The following is a 21,921-nucleotide window of genomic DNA, read 5'->3' on the forward strand; positions in this document are numbered from 1 at the left end:
GGCAACACTGTAAATATTGTTTATAATGAGTAACTTGGTTAGGTTTGTTAGGTTGTTACAACTGTTACACCTGAGGCAGCACGTTTTTAGAACTTCAACTAAATACTGTGTCTGTGTTGTTATTTCACCCAAAAAAAAACAAACAAATTTTCATTGTGACCGAAAATTTATGTTGGGAAGAAATTTGTCTGTTCTGAAGGACCATTGATCTCAAGCATTTCTATCAACGTAAGACAACTCATTTAATTTCCTTCCGTAGATTTAAGTTAATGCCAGGATGATACAAAATGAGCAGTACTGGATCAAGTAATTTGCATTCAAGATTCAACTTGCTGTCGATTCCTGTCAGCTAGATCAATTTTTTCAGCAATCTGCTTTCTTCAATGCGTGTCTAGATGGTGTATAAGCTGCCTATTACGTTCATGAGCTCTCTAATGGAGCGCCTCTCATCCTCACCTCTGAGTACGTCAGGCAGCATGTCAAGCGATCTGCAGCTCGATTGTTGAAATTCTGTGTTTGCCGGGTACACATAGATGACACAGGTTAAAAGGTGGAGCGTGATTGGTCGGCTATGTCTTATTGCTGCTTTATAGGCCTTTGATAGGTGGAATGGACCACATACTGCCAGGAAAGACATGCCTTTAGCTGGTCGTGAGTTTCGCCCGACATACGCACGACAAAGTAGCAATAAGACATAGCCAACCAAAAACGCTCTGCCTTTTAACCTATGTCATCTATGTCTACCCGACAAACACAAAATTTCAACAATCAGGCTGCAGGTGGACCGTTAAACCAGCAATGCTTACATAGTATGTATTCAGTGAATTAATTATAATTCGTCTTTGTATTCGATGATTCTTTCCTGAATAAATGACCTGCTTATGCATTTATCATTTTGCTACGCTCTATAAGAGTTGCATACTTTTATATAATTAGTTGTAGCGATGTAGCCATTAAATGGGTCTAGATACAAATTTTTAAGAGCATGCCTGAGACAATGGTAACAGGTGAAAAACAAGGCTAAATTACGCAATCAATAAAAACGGAGACGTTTTGACTCAAAATGGAGTCAATTTCAGTCGGAAATACAATAAAAATTTAAAAAAACAAGCAAAACCTGAGGCCTACATGGTGGTGGCCGGGATCTGAGAAAAAAAAAAAAAAATTTTCTTTCTTTCTTTTCTATTTTCTCAGATCCCGGCCACCACCATGTAGAGCTCAGGTTTTTATTGGTTTTTTAAATTTTTATCGTGTTTCTGACTGACATTGACTCAGTTTTGAGTCAAAACATCTCGGTTTTTATTAATTGTGTATTTTAGCGTGGTCTCCCGTTTTTCCCCCTTGTTTTACATCTAAATGGGTCTATTGGGTCCAGTGTCCGAAACTCACCTTTGAGTTTCAGGAGCCATGTGGCGCATTAAGCTCAATTTTTAGGGGCTAGATTGACTTATTGCCTACATTCATGGCGCATCTAGTGAAAAGCTGGACGCAAGATGTTGTAGTTATAGAACTAGTAACTGTAACTTGGGGGAAATTTCGAAAAATCACGAAACAGAAAAATTAGGATTTTCTTTTGGGGGGGGGGGGGGGAGGGGCTTGTTTCTTACGTAAAAGTTCGCGAGAAAGACGATGGTGCCACTGGTTTTCTCTGAAGTCAACTCCCAAGCTTGAAAAAAGCTCTCAAGTTGAGGCCAAAATGGAGGGGATATCCCATGCTATCCTGAGAGTCCTTGTCTGCATCAAGACAAACTCTCCATGCAAAGATAGGGAGCAAATACATTGATGGGGCTGCCACCTTATTTGGGGACTCTGAAACTGAAATCACGGCAACCCTGTCAATGTATATGCTCCCTATCTTTGCATAGAGAGTTTGTCTTGATGTAGAGGTGGACTCTCATGATAGCGTGGGATATCCCCTCCTTTTTGGCCTCAACTTGAGAGCTTTTTTTGAGCTTGGGAGTCGATTTCAGAGAAAACCAGTGGCACAATCATGTTTCTCGTGAACTTTTTTCATGAGAATCAACAGTCAATTCCCATATTCCTCACACATGCAACATCTCCATTTTACGTCTTAAAGTTGTCCACTCGTGTTTTCATTATCGCCTTCCTGTGCAATTTCAGGGACAAGCATATAGTTACCTCTCTTTTTTGTTTCAGGTTCAATGGCAGCACTCCTTGGATAGCTCACAATTTCTTCAAAACTCCGAAAATAATTATGGAAAACAATATCAACGAAAGTGGTTTAAATAGCACCCCAAGCTTTCTTCTCAACCTTCTGCCTGTCAAAATAGAGGAAGAGTACATTATAGCAGACAATGTGGACACAGTAAAAAATGGCATCGAGAAAAATTACTTTGTGTGTGAAGCGGTTGATTTTGTCAGGTCTGCCTCATCTTTTTTGTCACCAAAGTCTTAATATTTTTGTTCCTTGTCAGTTGTTCACCCATACTCTATGAAACATGCCACTCATATCTACTTTCTATTATTCCTTGATTATTATAGCTTACGCATTTGTGTGACACATCTTTGCAATTACGCAAAATTGACCCCTTTTCAGAAAAGTCCTTTTTTCTGTGGGTCACACCTAAAAATAAAATTGTATCGCATCAAAACTTTACGTATATATATTTTAAATTTTTCTGGGATTTTTTTTTTTTTTTTATAAAAAATTTCCCTCTCCAGGTTGCATTGTTGCAAGAAAAAAAACTTGTCACTTTCGAACTCATTCTTTTTGTGGAGTAATTTTGCTATCATTTCTGCGTATGCAGTGATGATGAAAAGTAGACATTGCAATTATTTTCTTTTAGGTCAAGCTTGAAAAATTGTGGAAACTCTCCACTGAGTCTACACCAATCAATTTGGCGATTTGTAAAAACTGTATTTGTAGCCTAAAATTAGAAAACTGTGGAAGACTTCCAGACTGTTCTGTACTATTTCCAAAACTTTTCAATCCACCCTGAGAAGTGTAATACCTACTTGTGAAAATCTTGACAGTTTTATTTGGAAAGCATTTTCATGGAATATCAAATCAAAATAAACATCGAAAAGTTATGAAAAAATTGGGGAATTTTGTGTTCACCAACCCTGAGAAATCATGGAATTTAGAAATCTAGCAATACTTGTCACCTTGAATTATTCCGAAGAAAGTGAAGTAAGATTGTTTGTTTTTCTTTTCTAGAGTGAAGGATGAGTCTGCATACGCTACTGTTAGTTCGAAGACTCCGATTTGGAAAACTTGCTCACCACAAGGAGAAGGTGGAACCTTCGTTAATACTAAAGATGAGTATCGTACCTCTGATACTGACTCACCGTTCTCTGAAGTTGGTTTAGCTGAAGCTGAAAAAACTAAACCGTTCAAGTGTCCTGAATGTGATAAGCGCTTCAAACTAAAAGGCTATTTAACCGTACATCTAAGAGTCCATACTGGTGAACGCCCTTATAAATGTAAGATTTGTAAGAGTAGTTTTTCTCAGAGGTCCACCCTCAACAATCACTATCGACTCCATTCCAATAAGAGACCGTATGCCTGCCCACAGTGTCCTGCTACATTTAAACTCGCAACTTACCTAAATATCCATTTGAAGAATCATCCACAGCAAAGAAAATTTGCTCCCAGAGGAGGTATTGCCAATCCAGATCCAGATACAGATGATGATGAGTCTACTGATGAAACTTTTGAATTCCTAAATAATGATCTTATGCCACCACAGGAACTAAGATAAAGAGGATAAAGGAAGCAGTTGAAAGAGTCAAATGGAAGTGTTCGAAAGAAATTGCAAACTTTAATTTGAAGAAAAGAAGATTCCCTTCTATTTGCTCTTGAAAACTTTCTGTACTGCGTCTGTTGCATTCTTTGTTCTGAACAGAGAGAAAGCACCATGTTGTGTTCTGTCGTGAGCAGATCATGGCTTCTCAATCTGTTCTGGTTTTATCCACTGATGGCCCTAGGTAGGACAGCAATAAATAAGGGAATAATGTCAACCAGGGTTCCTCAGCTTCTTATGGTTATTTTCAAAACTTGACCAGGCCTACCTGAAAATTAATTCTGTCTTTTAAAATTATAATTTATGCAAGATTTGAGTTCATTTGAGGCATTTAAGTAAAAAGTAAAGCAATTATATTTTTGAAAATATTTCATTGCTTGAAATTTTCTGGAAGAAACATGCATGATAAGCTTTACTCAGTTTTTGTTCCAATGTTTTTCATGAATTTTTTACATTTTTCTTTGAATTTTGTGTTTTTGTCAAATTTACAATTGTCTTTACTATTACTGGAAGAAAATTGAATGAGAATTCATAATGTTCAAAATGATTGCAAATCTTGCTGTAACACAGTGGCCCAACCTCAAATGTGCTGTTTTATCTCCTTCAGCTGATATTCATTCGTTTTACAGCTGAAAATCAGCTTGCATTGATACATGCATTCTTCGTTATTTCAACTAAATAAAAAACCATTACTGTAACCTTAGTCATCAACGATGGAAACCTAATTTTAATTCATCCAGAACCACTAATACGGCTTAGATTTTCGGAGTCACTATTTAAACCTAATGTTTAGAACCTTCCACGCAACAGAAATTATTTCAAGCATTTTTAATTTTTGACACACTTCATAAAAATGCCTTCTAATGGGTACACTGATTTAAAAGTACTTTCTTTTGAAAATTAAACATCACATTTTGAACTTAGTAGAAACAGCAAAAGGTTTCTCCTAGCATTCTTTTTATTTAATCAATCTAAAATACAGGAATGAAAGGTACTTCTTTCCAACTTAAATTTCTGCTTGTATATGCTTAGTAATGGACATCTTCCCCTTCTTTTCTACACGCACCATCAGAAGAAGATGTCGCTCTTGTTTTAAGTTTCGGCAAACCTCTTGATCTTTTAGCCTGTGTTTTGTATGAAGCAATTTTCAAGTTACATTTTCTAAGTTATCTTGAACTTTTTGGAAAATTTCATTTTGGTACTTGATGTTGATATTTAGTGTAACAATAGTCAATCATTTTTCTATTTTTAGTCTCTCCACACTTCCTTGTAAGTTTTAAATTTTCAAGATGTGATTTAAGAGGTCAGTGAAGCTCAGTTAACATTTTCAGTATAAATTATGGCTCTAAAAAATTCAAATGTTTCAATATTTACACAATATTTATTTTATATGTTTCTTCCGTCTTTATTCATTTGAATGATTCTAGGATTTCAAAACGGTCTTCTACTTGGTTTGTCTACTAATGTATCTAGTTTTAGGAAATATTTCTTCATAACTTTTTTATGAGACATAGAAATTAAGTATTTTTAAATTTTCATTCAGTGTCATCGAACAATAAAAGTACTCAAAGACTGTTGCAAATGTAATTATTTCCCAATTCCCAATTGAGGCCAAGACAGTTTTTTAGGTGTTGAATCTTATAAGTAACCTTTGTTTGCAGCGGCCAAAACATTTTTTATGGGTGCATCTTATGCAAAGGGCTCAAGGTGTTGGAACACTTCACCTTAAAGCTGAGATCTTGATTCATATCGCAATTAAAGCATCTATGCTGTTGACCCTCTTTGGCATACTGTTATGTATGCGCAATTGCGCAACAACACATTTTTTGATTTTTAAAAAACTAAATTACTCGTCTGCTCTGTGGCATGATGTTGCAAATTTTTATCAGTTTTTTTTTTAAAAAAAAACATTACCAAAATTGAAATTTTGTGGAAAAAGTTTGGTACTCTTAAGTTTTCACGAAAGCTTCAACATAGATTTGTGCCCCATAAAATCTAAGATCAATCGATGACATAGGGGGTTTGACCAACTTATTTCTACTAGACTGATGCATCTTGTTGCCTTCACGCTTTACTGTAAGATCACAAAAGAATGAGTCTCTTTCTTTCATGGTAAGATCTACTAGTTATATGATGCTTACAAACAGAAAAATTAGCTTCTTTCTGGAGAGGAGCCTAGAAGTGCCATTTGACAGAGCTTCATCACTGAAAAAAGATCTTAAGAAATGGTGGAAAAGCAGGGGAGGGGCTATTCAATCAGTAAGGGCCTCAGCCTCTGTTATTGGAATAAGTAGATGAGACAAAAGTTATGAGTAAAATAAACAATTTATTACAAAATTCACAAGATCAATATTTACACATATTTAAAAGACACTACTTAATTCTGTAAAAAGCTCATAGAAGTAGTGTCAATATTTACAGTGGTCAGTTCAACAGCTAGGGTTGAAATAAACAGTAAAACTAGAGGGTTCTTCGGTCGGAAACTGAGTTCGTAAAACGATTAAAGATGCTAAAAATTCATGTAACTGTGATCTACACATTTTGATAACAATAAGACTTATCAAAAAAACATGTAGTTTAAGAAAGAAAGAAATAACAAAATTTTAAAAAAATAAAGTTACACATCACTTTTATGTGACTGATGAACTCTAATTTGTATGTAGTTGCATCATCATTCTAACTGAAGCTGAATTTTTTTTTGACTTGTATGCTCCTTAAAAAAAGAGAAAAAAAAAAAGAAAAAATAAACAGGAAAACTTACTTCCTGAGAGACTCTTGTAAATAATCATTCCTGATAAAAAAATAAAGATTGACAAAATCCTGATTTGAACAAAGAAAAAGGATCTGATAATAAAAGACAAAAACTATTAAAAAAATTAGAAAAGGGGAGTTTTCAGTTCTTTTCAGATGAGGGGAATGAGCTGAGTGAAATTTTCTCTTGTCTTCACATCGATGGCGCTGATGTGCATATTTTTTGGTTTCCTGATAGACATTCTGGAGAGTTGAACTTTTTCAAAGGAAGGATCAAGCAAAACTAATTTCCATAAGAGTAAAGGAATAGATTTCACCTTTTGGTACAGAACTACTAGATTTTGAAAGCACCTCCCTTCTTTCCACTTCCTTTACCAGACTTCTTGAATTTACCACCTTTCTTCTTTTTCTAGAACGAAAAAAGAAAACAAAAGATTACGTAAGATCCTAGTTACTTTATGTGGACTTGTGGCTGCAGAAATTATTGCACATTGCTTTTGGCTATCTTGAGGATTTTGACACCTAACATTCTAAAAATAGTATTTCAGCTACCTTGCATGGAGTCAATCCTTTAAAGCTTCTTAAATGAGTTTTATCTTCATGGTGGTTTGGTACAGGTTTAAAGCCTGAAATCCGAAACGTCCGAGGAATTTGGAATCAAGGGCTCTTCACGAACTCAGAATGGCTTCCAACTAATTTTTCAAGGATTTCTAAGGATGGTTGCAGAAGAAAGTGATGAAAAATCATGTGCAGCCAACACTGGCAGAGGCCAATAGTTTTCTCAAAATCAATGGTACTTGCACATCAGATGAATTTGAAGCAGTTAGTTGGAGGCATTCTATGACAATAATGGTTAAAATTTCTTAAGTTTCTATCCCAGTGCTCTTTCAAATTTAAGCAGACAGAGATGCTACAAATGGAAGCAATCCCCCCCCTCCCATGATAGAAAATAAGTTTAAAGACAAAATCCCAGTCAATATTTTGACGATTTTAAGTATGTAAATGCATGGATGCCATCATGTATCTATATGAATAATAAAGTGGACCTAAAGGTTTTAACATTTTACACTAACATGCCTTTAATTCTTCGTAATCCAAATTTTCTCATTACCCTCCATTTTAAAATTATTGAGATCTGACACACAAAACTTATTGCTCTCTAAAATGTGTTTGCCTTGTGTAGATGGTTTTTTTTAAGGAAGAAAGAAAAAAATGAAACTAAAACCAACCTATGACTTAAACTTACTGACATTTAAACTATTTAAAAATTGATGAAAGTCTGGCTTCATGGTCATACTGAACTTACTTTTTTTATATTTATAAATCTGTTTTACTGTAATAATATGTATGTTATTTTATGGGAATGATATTGTTACAAATTTAAATTTAATTAACTCAGTATGTTCTCTCTAGTGTTAAATACCCTGAAGATTAAAAATTATGTTAAAAAGCTGTGACGTTCAATAAGTGAAAAAATATTGTAAATGCTACGGCATGATTAAAATGTTATGAATATTTGAAACTTACTTGACTTTGGAATTTAGCATCTATCTGCTTTAAAAAGGCGGATTTTTGAGCAGGGTTTGAATGAAATTCATTGTAGTTTATTGAGCTATAATCAACTGAAATGGTTGAAGGCCGAGAATTCCCTTGCTGACTTTTCTCCTTTTTCTTCCTGGACTGTCCAGCAGCAGCATTTGGATTACCTGAAACTTGAGCTTCTTTACTAATCTCATTTTTTTCCTCTTTGATAAAGAGTCCTACATTATGGTTTGATGTTACTCTTTCATCACTCCTGATGTTCAGAGGCTCTGCTTTCCGTTTTTTCTTGCCAACCTAAAACAAAAAAATTGATTGCACTTGTTGGGAAATGCTTCCTTTCTAGTTCTCCATGCAGCTCTTAGGGGTACCCTAAGAGGGATGCTTAGAGTCCAGACATTGCTATCCATATCTCTTGAAACGATTTGAGATTTTAAAATGCAATTTTTGAATTTTATCAAAGCTTAGTTAGAGCTTTTATATCGAGCACAGGGTTGCAGATCGTAAATCCCTGATAGGAAGCGGAAAACCTTCAGTCACAAATTTTGGCTCTTTTGAATACCTTCCAAATACATGCACACACTAACACACACAGAAAAGAAATGAAGAAAAAACACAGTAAATGTTTGTTTTACTGGAATTTTTGCTCATTTCTACCACATTCAGAAGATTGATTTTGTACTGTATTTCTTGGCAGAGAAATCATGGAAAATTTTCGATTAAAAAAGGATGAAGTCCACCAGAATTTTGGCCAAAAAAAAAAAAAAAGGAGACCTGGATTAGGTATTTACATTATTTTCTTCAGCTACAGCGTAAAAGTATTATATTATGTAGGTTAAAAGAAGAAGGAACCCTTACCTGATCGTTCAGTGAAGAGAGAGCACTCAAATGTTCGTCAGGAGAGTGGTCTCGTTTGCGTGAAGTAGTGTTCATGACTTGATCTCGTATCTATAACAGAGTATTAGAAAAAAATCATTACTTGGTGAACTGTTATACCGAGACAAAAAAACGTTCAATCGGAAAAACATGAGGGAATGAAGTTTTAAGACAAAGCTATAGAGGAGGGTCTCCTGAATTTACAGGATCAACAAAAAACGAGGAGAAAGACAATTAATCTTTTTGAGAATAGATTATCTCCATTCCAAAGTCAGTGGGCTGCATTAAAATCAGCAATATTTTTCAAGAAGAATTGAAGAATACAAGACAAACACTTCCTGTCAAGGAGTCAAGAATGTACATGGGTCAACGTTTTCTAAATTTTTGTTAGTGAAAAAAAAGTTGAAAGGGAAAAACAAGGTTCAGACTAGTTGAACAAGTTAGATTCTTAACGCAACTCTCACATATAAATATCTTTGTTTTAAATTGTCATAAAAAGAATAAATAAACATGATAATTGCTTACACTATTCAATTTCTCAGAGATTTGTTCTTCAACTAACTCCATTCGAGCTGATGATTCCTCTTCGGTTTTGATACGTTTGGATTCTGCCAATTTTTTCTCTTCCTCTTTCTTTTTTCTTTCTTCTTCCAGGGCAAACAAATATGGTTTCGTTGATTTATATCGTTGATATGGGGAGGCAAATTTGATAGATTTAGCTGCAATGGAAGCCAAGTTCTCTTCTTCATCCTAGAAAAACAAAGAGTGAGAAAAAATATTATTGTCGGTTTCAAAACCTCTGATGCTTCCGGCTTCCTACTGAAATATTAAAATATGTGATAATAAAAAAAAAGATGAGTCACTTCCTGACAAAGGAAGATAAAATAATCCTCAATTTCATACCCTGTCTGGTGGTCTATTTCTTTTTGTGCTGAAGAAAAGTATTCCTCACTAATGGATTGTAACAGACAGATATTTTTTATCCTCCACCCCCCTCCAAAAAATAAATTATTGGGCAGCCTGAAAATGTGGGGTAAGAAAGGTTCAAATAAATATCAAGATAGGATAATAAATATAGATAAAAAAAATGGTGAACGTTTGGTTTCTAACAAGCACTATCAGTGTTGGTTATTTAGAAAATACATTGACTCTTTCATTGGTAGGAGAGGTTATGCCAATATTAATGTTTGGATCAAATTTGATGAAACAGAGAAAATCTATAGTGACATCATGATTAGAAGTGTCTATAAGCTAAAAGTGTGGCATTTCAGAGTGTGAAAATTGCGAAGGTTTTGTGGTAACTTAGACCCAAATATTTTGAATGAAACATCAGGATGTCTACCAGTTATAAAAAACCATAATTGGGGACTTTCGGGGTCTTTAAGGGGTGTTTTTTCAAGAAAATCTGGGACCTTTTTCCCCCGAAAAATAAGAGAAAGGGAGCTAGTTGGAGCGTTAAAAGCGTATTTTGTACGACTAATTTTACAAGTCATGCTGAACCATTAAAAACATATGAAAAACCAAGCAACACTTCAGTTTTTTTATTCCTGGTTATACCGCGCCGTCACAGCTGGTGGGAAAATTTGAAAATGCCGGTGTTTAGGACAATTTTTGTCATTTTTTGGGGACCTGCACAAGATAATTGGGGACTTTCAGGGATATCGGGGTACCCTTCCAGAGTCAGGGGTAACCGGGACTTGGGAACTTTTGGGGACCGTCAGACACCCTGAACATAGAGCTTTTGCTGAATCATCTGTGCTCCAAAGATCATTCTTACCTCTTCGCCGTCCTCAGAAGTGTCCATGTCGCTTCCACAGAAGACTGACAGTTGAGGTGTTTTTACACATGATACGGCTTCCTGATGTGAATCTTGAATTGAGGTAGGCTCAGTGTGCTTCCCGATAAGTGTTGGCAGATCAGGTCGGAAATCTTTCATACATACTAGGTCATGGACACAATTCACCTTAGATTCCATCTTTAGTGCTAATTCCTGACGATTTTGATGTGTTTCAGCTGTTTCTTCTGATATTATTGGCTGTAAAAAGGAAAGCAACTATGAAGCATAGGATGGGGGTAGCTTTACTTAGCTTCGATAGACACTTCGCAAATGATTTTTAGCAGGTAAACAAACTCAAATCCAAGATCTTCGCTCAGAAAATCCAACTCAAATTTTGATTTAGTAGTTTCGATCCTAGAATTTCAAAATTTGTGAAGATTCTGAAATTTTTGGGTAGGATTATCTCCTACATTTGATATTTATCTTTTCATATATGCACATAAAACACATGATGTGTCTTCGTTAGCCAATTACAGTAAGACCTCAAATTATCAGATTTTATGGAACTGACGAATCGATCCATTAAATCGCAGAATCCATTAATTCGAATAGCTAGAAGCCCTTGAGGGAACCAGAAGATTGATCTGTAAAATCTCAGAATCTGTTAAATCATGATCCAATAAATTAAGGTCTTACTGTATGTAACAATAAAAGTCTTCGATTGGGCCAGGAACCTTGAATGTGAAACTTTATGTTCTAGATATACTTTGTGCAATCTCCATGGCTAGCCAAGGGCATCGCCTGGTGGAAGGGAGTTTCAGCGCTCCTCGAATATATACTGCAAATGAAGTTTGGAAATATGTTTATTAAGTAGAATAATGTCTCAGGATGATATCAAAAAACTCTCAAGAAATTACACCTCTTAAACAAGTTATAGGGATCTTCCGAATGATTTTATTATTTATTGGAAAGTATTCGTAACTGCTAGGGTTTTAAAACAGAAACAGAAATAAAAGAAAGAGACAATACTGATTGTTACCTTAATCAGGGGCTGTTCCCTTGCTTTTAAAACAATCTGGTGAAGTTCAAGTAGATTTTGCCGGACTAGTGGTGGAACTGGGTTACAACAAGCTAAAATTCCCTGCATTTCTCGAGGTAGAGACTCACAAATATGGAGAAGCATGTGATTTGGAAGAACATATCTAAAAAAAAGAAAGAAAAAGAAGTGCTTACACTCAAAGACAGCTTGAGAAACGTAGAGGAAAAAGTCTTTTTTATTTATTCCCACTTTTTATTAATTAAAGATTTGAGTTTGAAATAATAAAAAACACTTCATAAACTAAAGGAGAAAAAGAAAAAAGAAATCACTGTACAAGCATCTCCGCAGTATTTAACTAAAAGGTACCAAGTACTTTGAGAAGTCAGGGAGTCTGCTAGTAAATTCGTTGTAGGAGTTTTCATATAAGACAGCGTAAGTCACTTAGCCCCAAGCTCCTTTTCATGGATTAGTTTTACTCTCACTCAATGACAGAGCAAACAACTTATCACTCGAATCCCTTCTGTGATTTAGTTCCGCTTTTTCCCCAAGGGGCATAAAGAGGCTATCTTACAAAACACTTTTGGTAAATAATCATTATTGATATGATCAATAATCATTATTTTGTTATATTGATATGACATCTTGCTATCTGAAGTTTCTTCCCCGTGTCAAAATGTCTGCAAATCTTTTAGATTACAGAATAAAATCATGCTACTTCCAATCCTTCACAGGAGGTCAGCCTCTTGTGCGTGGTTGTTGTGGCGCTGGCCTCTATGATTAGGAGGTCTCGGGTTCTATTCCTGGTTATGCAACCCAAGTTTGATCATCTTGGACCAGGGTTGCCTGAGTTTGATGGTTACGGAGGGACAGAGGGAAGATGCGGCTTTAATTCTAAGTGTAGGATTACCCTCTGAGGAGTATTTGAAATGACTGAAAAAAAATATCCCCCTTTCTCAGTTCCTCTTTTTTGAGGCTTCTATTTTTCCTTCAAGCTTCATTTTACCTAGACAATCGAAAATTTCCCATGTTTGATCAGCCCCAAGATTGGACACTTTTTGCTCTCATGAAAAATCTTTTTGCCATCAAAATATCTGATGGGGAAAATTGACTCAAAACCTAATGACAACACATACAATACCATGCCTAATACAATACCATGCCTAATACAATACCATTTCTTTTAAACAGATGAAAATTTCAAGATACACTATTGTGCCCTAACAAACCATGTAGAAGTGATTATAGAGAACTATTACAATTTCAGGAATCATATACCGTAAAAACTAAAACAATTAAATTTGAAGTTAATAAAGTTTTTTGGTAATGTGACGAAAATACAAGCAACGCATTTAACGTACCCTACACTTTCATCTAGTTCCCTGGCTGTTTTGTCCCGCCATCTGTAAATCTGCTCAAGCGCATACATCTGTTTGTTATTGAACAATTTTTTACTTCTTCGATACATATCCATGTGCCCGTCCTCAGTTAGAACACTCTTGACGTAACGTCTTTTGCAAAGTTCAGTGCTACGGCTGTATACTGACTTCAAAAGATTAGTTTGGCCGTTGGCTGCTTCTATCAATGCATTTCGCATCATGTCGTAAATATATAGGAGGAAATGTGTGTCTTCACGAGCATATTTTACAGCTTCCTCTGACAAAGGCCTGAAAAAAATTGATACAATAGGAGATAAAAGTTGGATGTTTCTGACATGCATGACCAACCTTTAAATAATTTATGAACTTGTACATGGTGCCTCCCTTGTGCAATACACCAATTGATTTTTTAATTGCAATGACAAGAAAAAATATGTGTACAATATATGCACCCTTACAACTGCGGAAGAAGCAGCTAGAGAATAAGAAGTGAAAACTGCTACAATAAATGCCACGGTAAAATCGGAAAATTACTTTAAATTTAGTCATTAGAAATATATGGCATAGTTTGAACAGTCTGTTCTAAACGAGAGATACTTCAGCTAGAATAATAGTAGTTTGGATAAAGTTGCACGAAAACCACAAGCGCACATTTAGACAAAGTCGATGAACCACTCCTTAACACACAATTTAAGTGGTCCATTTCATGCATTTTCAAATTCCTCGCCCCTGCAGGCACTTCCCTCTTCGTCTGCAACAACCAGGTTTGCCGCTAGAAAGATGAGACAACCTAATCTGAATACACAAACAATCTCAAAACCTGCCATCAGTATTTTTTTTAATTTGATTTTAGTTGTGATTCGAAATATACTTGGTGATTTTAGTTAGATTTCAGCTTTAGCATCTTGTTTCTCTCTGATCCTTGAGAAAGACAATTATCTAAGCTGTAAAACAGCTGAAATAATAAATTCAGATCAGTAACAGTTCAGGAGTTTGTTTTCATAGTTAGTGAGGGTTTTCTTTCATCTCTTCTGTGGTAAAACTGGCTGTCAAAAATAAAAAAAGAGTATGGAAAATTTGAAAATGCATGACATGGGCTACACAAATTGTGCAATAGAAAGCGGATTTTGCACTTTTTGAAAATACTAATTATGCTTTTCAAACAATTTTACCTTAAAAATCTATTTACTGGACTGTATCTCCTGTTTGCAACAGACCTACTGCATACTTTTCACGCTTTCAAATGCAGATTGCTATGTCCTCTCCTTACCTCATACCACACTTGGTACATATTCTGTCCTTGATTTTATTATTTTTAGCAAGACTCATTATTCTATCAGAAATAATATTTTGGAAATCAGAGTGTATTCTGGATTTAGCTGATAAGTCAAAATAATAGGCTTACCTGATCCGCCAATCATACATCTGAAAATGTTTGTTTGCATCTACTTGACAGTAATGTTTGAGGAGGAACGCCAGATTGAGTTGACTAAAATTTAAGAGCATTGCTGCTTGGTGAGTATCAAACATGTTAACAATGTACAATCCTAAATCTCTCTGAAGCCAGATAATGTCACTACTTGCACCATGAAGAACCTGCACAGAAACACATACAGAAATAAAAAAAAAAATAGGGTCAGATTTGCTGTCTATTGGCAACTTAGCACAGTTAAAATCAAGGTAAATGGTGTTGAATGATATACGTACCTTCATTGCAAATTTAGAATATGCATAAATGCATGTTAATAACTCGTTCAGGAATTAATTTTGAGCTTCCTGTTGAGTGAATTGTTTTCTATTGAAAATTTTAAAGAGAAAATATACAACGCTTTCTCTGCTCCACACCTTGTCCAATAACCAGTTGTAATTCTGAATGGATAAAATTGGGTGACAGATGATTCTTTGCTCAGTGTTAAATGCTTTTATATCTCTGACAATGCTGATAGCATTTGATTCCTCATGATTTAACTTGCAATAAAAAACGAGGCAAATCTTCACATTTGGCTTCTTCTTTTTGGATCATATTATAAATCAGTTTGCAGTTTTCAAATTTTGATTTTTTCTTACCTTCACAATTTTTGGGTTGGTAAAGCTTTCATTCAAAATGTGCAATTTGTCCCTTAGTTCTATGGCATCTATTACATAGTCTTGCGTCCGTGTTGATATTTGCATTAAACAGGTGAATCCTTGGAATGATCGGTAGTTGTGGTGCTATTAAATAAAAAAACAACGCATAAGTTTGAATTATAACAACATACAAGGAAAATCATGCTTTGGTCTGAACAGGCAAAGAAAGATTAGCATCAATGTATTTTGAGTAAAATGAACACAGAAATACGCTGAAGGGGACAGAATCAAAAGAGATGAATTGTTAATTAATTCTAATTTTTGAGTAAATTTATTGTTATGAGCAATGATAATGCACTAAGACAAGCCTTTTCTTGGTCTTCGGTATTTCTCCTCTGGTCAAGAAAAAAAAAGACTAAAGAAAGAAAGAGAGGATACACAAAAAACTGAAAAGTTGATGGAATTACTTTTTTAACTTTTTTTCTATCCTCTTTTCTCCCTTTTTCTTTTGAGGTAAAATTATGACCAGTAAAGAGAAAAATCAATGAGGAATATGATGACGGAAGTAATAGTTAAGCCTACATAGTTAAGTAAAGAAACGTGGACTCAAAGGACTTACTTCTAAATCAATGGCAATTTCTTTCTGACTATTTAGATACTTTGCCATTATATTCAGTTTATCTTCATTGTCAACAAAAACAAAGGGAGTTTTCTCCAAAGGAAGTGGTTTTTTGGGCGTGACACGGCTGATAAAAGAATCATCAGGATTGAATGCTTCTAATTCGAATTCATATGGATGTGAATAACTAAAAACAGAAAGAAAAATACAAGCACATATGTCAGGTAAATTACACATACAGTAAATTAAATGTACATATTTGTACATGACAGTCCGAGTATTTACTTGGGGGTTTTCATTCCAAATACTCTTATTTTGTATGAATTTGTCAGGTTGTTGGGAGAGATAGCACAGGCTCAGAATTGAAAGGTGAAACAAGATATGTTGGATTCTCTCAGAAATACTCATTAAGACAGCAAAAAACCTACTTAGGAACAAAATCTGCATGAAAAAACAACCCTTACCATCCTCCAAACTCTGTTTCTTCATAAAGAATAGCAAGTGGTTTAATGGCGTTAGGTTTCTCCTTGATTTTAGGCTCCCATGGACTAGAGCTGTTGTCTATTTTGTCCTTGAACTTGAGCTGTGGTCTCTCAGTTACTTTAGACGTCACGAGTCGCACAGTTTGGGTAGCATCATTTGATTGGCGCTCTTTCCAGACAGCTGAGGTTTTCAAGTTTTTGTTCCAACTCCCACTGACGCGAACTGGGCCAGCCTGGGTTCCTTCAATGGCCGGTTCATTATTTCTCCGGACTCCATTCCATTCATCCAAATTTTCACCCTAGAAATTTCAGATATAGCCAGTGGCCACTCAACTATTAGTAAAAGCGAATCTTACTGATTTTAAAGTAAATTGAAATTATTCTCGTAATTTAGTTGATGAGATTTATGAATTGAATAAACTCATTAATAGATTAAAAAGGGTGATCATGTTACTTAGTACTTTAATCTTGATTAAAGCTGAGGAGAGAACATGAAATTTTGTGTCCAAAGCAGGGTAAAAAACTAAGTAGTATACTATTCTGTAAACGTAGCAAAGAAAAAATTACCTTAACTTAATAGGTTGTGTCTGGTTATGAATACTACTTCTAAAATTATTCCTGGTAGCAGTACCAAACTTGTAAAAAAAAAATCAAAGTGTTTCGATTATTACCGAAAACCACTTGAAAAAAGTGAATGCTACAGCTTATTTGATACTTGCATAAATCATAGTGAAACTTATGCGAGTACAACAAAAAAAGAATTTGCGTTGCGAGCATCATTATACCACTTTGTTTTTCTATAAAACTGCTTTCTGAATTCAACACACACTTAATAGTTACCACAAACTTTTTTTAAGTCTTCATCCTTTATCTTAATTTGAAACAAAGAAATGGGAATTTTTCAGGGGAGAGGTAGGCCAGTTGGACTAACTATTGCCGTAGGACTTAGGCATCACAAACAGAAAACCAGCTACCCATGGTATAGAGATCAAGAGCGAATGTGAAACAGGGGGGAAGGGGGTGGTGTGCTAGCAATTTCCTTCCAGAAAGAGGCGAAATATGATAGAATTATTCCTGATCTTTTCCTTGTTCACCTCACGTCTAAAGCCTGAAAGAGAAGATTTTTGACAGGATATGGGAATTTTGTTAAAGAGAGGCCCTGGGACCATTTTCATCCATCTAACAAGAAGTACTTATATTTCATGACACCAGATTATTTGTTAGTTACTAAATTTGAAATTTTTGCATTAGTTCTTCTCTCGTTCTTACAAAATAAAAAAATGCGAGCAAGCTAAGCATTCTAAACGACAGTATTGAACGTTTTCACCATAAAATAAACATAATGTTCCCATTTGCACATGATGATCCTAGTAAAATAAAAATCAGAACACTTCTTACCACTCTTTCCAGAATAGCATCATTTCCTTCGACCACTAGCTCAAATTTGTCCTCTAAATCTCGATGGTGAATGTTTCCACTAATACCCTGGTGTCTCAGCAGGAGATTTATGCTGGAATGAGGGGAAAAAAAAATTAAATACAAGGTGTATAGACAACCTGAAATAAATCCTAAAATATTGAATACTTCTGAAATTTCACGAATTAACTGAGCAGAATGCTTTATAAACTATAGCCCTGGATTTGTCAAATTTTTTGTAAATTTTGAAATTCTACACACAACTAAAGAAAACAAACAAAAAAAAATTGAGGAACAAAAAAGTACACAATTAACGGGTATTTGACAATTTCCTTATATGGCCTTGTCTTGCCTCACACTTTCAAATGCAACCATGCAAAATTGATCAAAGACATTTTCATTATTTAAAAAAAAAAAAAAAAAAAAAAAAAAAAAAACCTAATAAATTAATGCTCTCCCAGTTCATGTGACCAGCAGACAACTGGGCCAGTCGCTTGGTTGGAAAGTTTCTGCAACTTTGATTGACCTCTTACGCTTACATTTTGTCCTTATAAAAGTATGCCGACATTTAGAAAATAATTAAAATAAAATTGTTGAAGTGGCTTTCAGTTTCATTGAAGAGTTCATATGTATGTGCTGTCTGATTTGCATTTTTTAATAATACAAAATCAAGCAGATTTGCTTCTCCCTTGTTTGCAAGAAATGTCTTTTTTTACAAATGGTTTGACTTTAAACAAAGAACCAAAATAAAAAATCTAATAAAAAAAATTACTTCAGAGTAAATCTGCTGCAAGTGTCGTAGACTTGTGTTATGATGATTGAAAATCTTTTGGAGTAGTATTAGTCAGGATAGGCTATTTAATTTACAAATGAAAGATAAGTTGCTTGTAAAAAACTCACAGATCAAGAACTTTGCCGCCTTGGCACTTCATGAGATGATGAAAGTCAGGATAACTTGTGTACATATCAAACTTGCTACCAGTCGGCAAATTGTTTGAGGCTCTGATTCCTTCCATGACAGTTTTATAGCCATGCTGAAAAATGGGGATTTGGTATGTGAAAAAAAAGTTCATTACACGATAGCTTAAAGTTCCATGGCAGGACATTTTACTCACAGAGATGATGATTCAAAAAATGACAATCATGTGACAGAGAAATTTGTGGTGAAACACTATCGTTAGGATGCTTTTTAGTTAGAGGAGGATTGCTCACTGCTTGGATCGTTGATCGGACACTTTTATGCTGAACGGAACCATGCCTGAAGAATTAAGTTGGTAGGCACTTTCTGCACGGAGATTATGGGCTTCACTGTTCCTACAGATTTACTTAATTTGCAAATAGTTCTTTGAGGCATAGATATGCCCAAATCAAATTCAAATAGGCCTCACTTTGGTACTTCAAAAAATTTGCGATGAATCAGTCATAGAAACCAAATCAATAGGCACGATGGATAGGATTATCCAAGCTGTTTACCTTCAGGTCAGTCAGGATTGCATATGACCCACCTTGGGAGAGCAATGCAAGGGTTTCCCTGGAGTCATAGAGTACATAGTGTCGCAATGTGATTGGGAGAGCTGGGACCACTTTTAAGCATTTTCCAGGTCCCAAATTCGATGACTCCTGAGCGACACAGGGCCACTTTTTCTAGACATAATCGATTGTTTGCAATACGCGGGGATCCAGCCATCCAATGGCAATACGGAAGATAGGAATTACTACATATTCCACACACCACCATTATGAATCGAACATGTATCAAAAAAGTGACCCGCACACCGGGCTCGGAACTCGTCGTCCAGGACATGGTCCCAGCTCTCCCATTCACATTACGACTCTGTGCGCTCTATGCCTGGAATGCATGAACCTACCTGGACCATAGCAGTGGACCGGGATAGGAAAGTAACGCAGTTCATTGCGAATCACTACAGATCAGATAAAAAAAGCCCTTGGGATGTATCCGATCAACTGAAGGGGTTAAGAACTGTCCATACATTGATCTTGTGGAGAGGGATAAGAACATTCCTGTGACTGAAATGGACATTCTAGGCATTAATATATGAGGATGCTTCAGAGGAGACACATTCCAATTGTGAAGAAAATTGAAAGAATGAGTGATACCTTGAAAAAGTCTTGAAGAGTATCAAACCCCGGGAGACTTGGCAGTTTATCTTCGGCATCATCTGTCATCGTGGATAGGAAATTCCTAAGGTGGAACTAGAAACTACAATGATAATTTGCCACTAGATTAAAATTACATTAAAAAAAGTCAAATAGAATAAAAGGAGGAAGAATTGGTTGAAAACTTTAGCACCAGCCAGCAAACTTTGGAGACAAGGTGTTCATGTCTAACCTCACTTTTTGGAGAAAAGCATGGGAGTCCGATGATTGGTGTAAAAAATAAGTGGCGGGAGCAGGAGGAAGTATGAATCTCCCGCCAAATGTTTAAATTAGCGCTCTTTTTCCCCCGCCCGTCGCACCTGGTTTCCACCGAAATGACGGATTACGCATGTATTCTCAAATGTTTTTCGCATTATCAAAGGATGCTGGGTGAAAATACATTTACTTGTCTTGATTTTCACCTCTGTAACTTATTTTATTTATTGATTTAACATTTTTGCTCAATCGGTGAAAGAGGAAATCTCGTGTTTTGTGATGATGATCTGCTGCATCCGTTTACTTTACAGCTCCCTATCCTCTTATGGAAAAGTTGTGGAATTTCATGACGTTCCGTCAGTGCACAGTATTTGTTCGCGTAAAACTAAATTTTTTAGTGAGCCCTCAAACTGGATTCTAAATAACTCGAATTTTTAATGGCAAAAAACCGTTATGCTTTCAGCGATAATTATTCATGGACGAGGAGAAACTCTAATTCTAAACGAAATCTTTACAAATAATTGTGATAATTCGTAGGTAACTATTTGTAATTATATCAAAATGATATTTCCAACTATTTTCAACGACAGATTACTGCTACTGCATTGGAGTGTTGTGAATGTTGCCTATCTAATGATTGAAGGGGCACCTCTTTATCGTATTTATTGTGATGACATTTAAATCAGTTGCATTTTTTTGGCATTCCAACTTGCCTATCATTCATCTACTCATCTTATTGAACGCTTAAAATCTGCATTCATGGATCAAATTATCAATTTTATTTCAACATTTCTTACCCGGGCAGGCGCCATTGGCAACAATGCAAGTTTATTGATCGCCATTCGGTAGAGGCAAAGTCACCCGATTTTGGATTTTCTTGGCTAATTTTTCACTTGAGACCAACATACAGCAACCCTTGTCTCCGCCTCCATTCTGACTGAAAACCTTTCGGTTGCGTTGAAATATAGCTTAGTGTACAAGAGTGCATGCCCACCACGAATATAAGCTCACATTTTCATCTGCACACATGAATAACAGAAACTATGAGATGAGTACATCCTCATTGGATTTTTCTGAATGCAGGCATCGATATGGACTCATGACATTTCGAGGGCCCTTTTTCCATTGCCTAATTGGCCGAGTGAGAGCAGGTCGCGAATACTGGTTGCTGGGTTGTCAAATGCCGCGCGAAAACTCTAGGCTTTTACACACGAGTCATTGCGACAAATTTCGGGGAGCCTCTGCTCGCCGGCAACTCTGCCGATATGGAAGCCGTCCACTACTGATTTGGTCAATACTTGATACAAATATTAACTGATGAGTCAGTTGACGTTTTGCCGCGCCATGAGACAGCGGCTTACAAAGCGATAGATATAGGAATAGGTACGGCAGTTAAAGAAACTGGATATGACATAATTCGAGGGTGGAACTTTCAAATCACGTATCTCGGTCTGAGGCGACGCGCTTTTTTTTTGCTTGTTTTTGTTTTTTTTAGTTTTGTTCTTTCTTTCTTTTTTTCAGTAAAAAACTATCCGACGCTATTTTTTTAAAATCATCGTAATTTTCCGACTCTGTGCGAAGAAAACTCTGTGAAAATTTCAAGCAACGAAGTTAATTTGTTTTTTCGTTTCAGAAAATCATAATAAATATTTAAAATAAAACAAGTAAGCAAAAAAGCTTTTAAACACCGCAATTACGTTAGGGTATATATGTAGTTTGCGATTTTTACAATAGGTATGTGATTTACCTGCTGATGTTGGTAAATTGGAGCATATGAGTGTCGTATCCTGTATTAAAACTTCAGATCAAGTCGCCTCTCAATATTTTTTTCATTGGGACCTA

General features: G+C 35.6%; 2 protein-coding genes across 2 annotated transcripts; one reads left to right on the forward strand and one right to left on the reverse strand.

Annotated features, from left to right (window-relative positions):
• The first annotated feature begins 42 nt into the window (after window positions 1-42).
• LOC109034245 (uncharacterized) lies at window positions 43-5,340 on the forward strand. The gene is made up of 3 exons (XM_019047283.2): window positions 43-228; window positions 2,158-2,382; window positions 3,179-5,340. Exons 2-3 carry the CDS (start codon window positions 2,216-2,218, stop codon window positions 3,720-3,722), a joined length of 711 nt encoding a protein of 236 aa, XP_018902828.1. The 5' UTR covers window positions 43-228; window positions 2,158-2,215; the 3' UTR covers window positions 3,723-5,340.
• A 730-nt stretch (window positions 5,341-6,070) lies between these two features.
• Window positions 6,071-20,070, reverse strand: Rrp6 (exosome component Rrp6). Its single transcript, XM_019047282.2, has 14 exons — window positions 19,825-20,070; window positions 18,607-18,740; window positions 17,689-17,800; window positions 16,273-16,589; window positions 15,809-15,995; window positions 15,190-15,333; window positions 14,528-14,718; window positions 13,105-13,410; window positions 11,747-11,909; window positions 10,708-10,965; window positions 9,456-9,680; window positions 8,913-9,002; window positions 8,043-8,351; window positions 6,071-6,924 (listed from the first exon to the last, which is right to left on the reverse strand). Exons 1-14 carry the CDS (start codon window positions 19,891-19,893, stop codon window positions 6,850-6,852), a joined length of 2,580 nt encoding a protein of 859 aa, XP_018902827.2. The 5' UTR covers window positions 19,894-20,070; the 3' UTR covers window positions 6,071-6,849.
• Window positions 20,071-21,921: the final 1,851 nt, after the last annotated feature.

The sequence above is a fragment of the Bemisia tabaci genome, chromosome 2 (assembly GCF_918797505.1).
Source record: "Bemisia tabaci chromosome 2, PGI_BMITA_v3".
In the NCBI taxonomy this organism is placed as follows: domain Eukaryota; kingdom Metazoa; phylum Arthropoda; class Insecta; order Hemiptera; family Aleyrodidae; genus Bemisia; species Bemisia tabaci.

Coding starts and splice junctions, on each gene's coding strand:
- LOC109034245 (XM_019047283.2), top strand. CDS start 2,216: ATGGAAAACAATATCAACGAAAGTGGTTTAAATAGCACCCCAAGCTTT. Junction 2,383..3,178: donor GAAGCGGTTGATTTTGTCAG/GTCTGCCTCATC, acceptor TTTCTTTTCTAG/AGTGAAGGATGAGTCTGCAT.
- Rrp6 (XM_019047282.2), bottom strand. CDS start 19,893: ATGACAGATGATGCCGAAGATAAACTGCCAAGTCTCCCGGGGTTTGAT. Junction 16,590..17,688: donor ATGCTATTCTGGAAAGAGTG/GTAAGAAGTGTT, acceptor TGAAATTTCTAG/GGTGAAAATTTGGATGAATG. Junction 9,681..10,707: donor CTTCTGAGGACGGCGAAGAG/GTAAGAATGATC, acceptor TTGTTTTTCTAG/GATGAAGAAGAGAACTTGGC.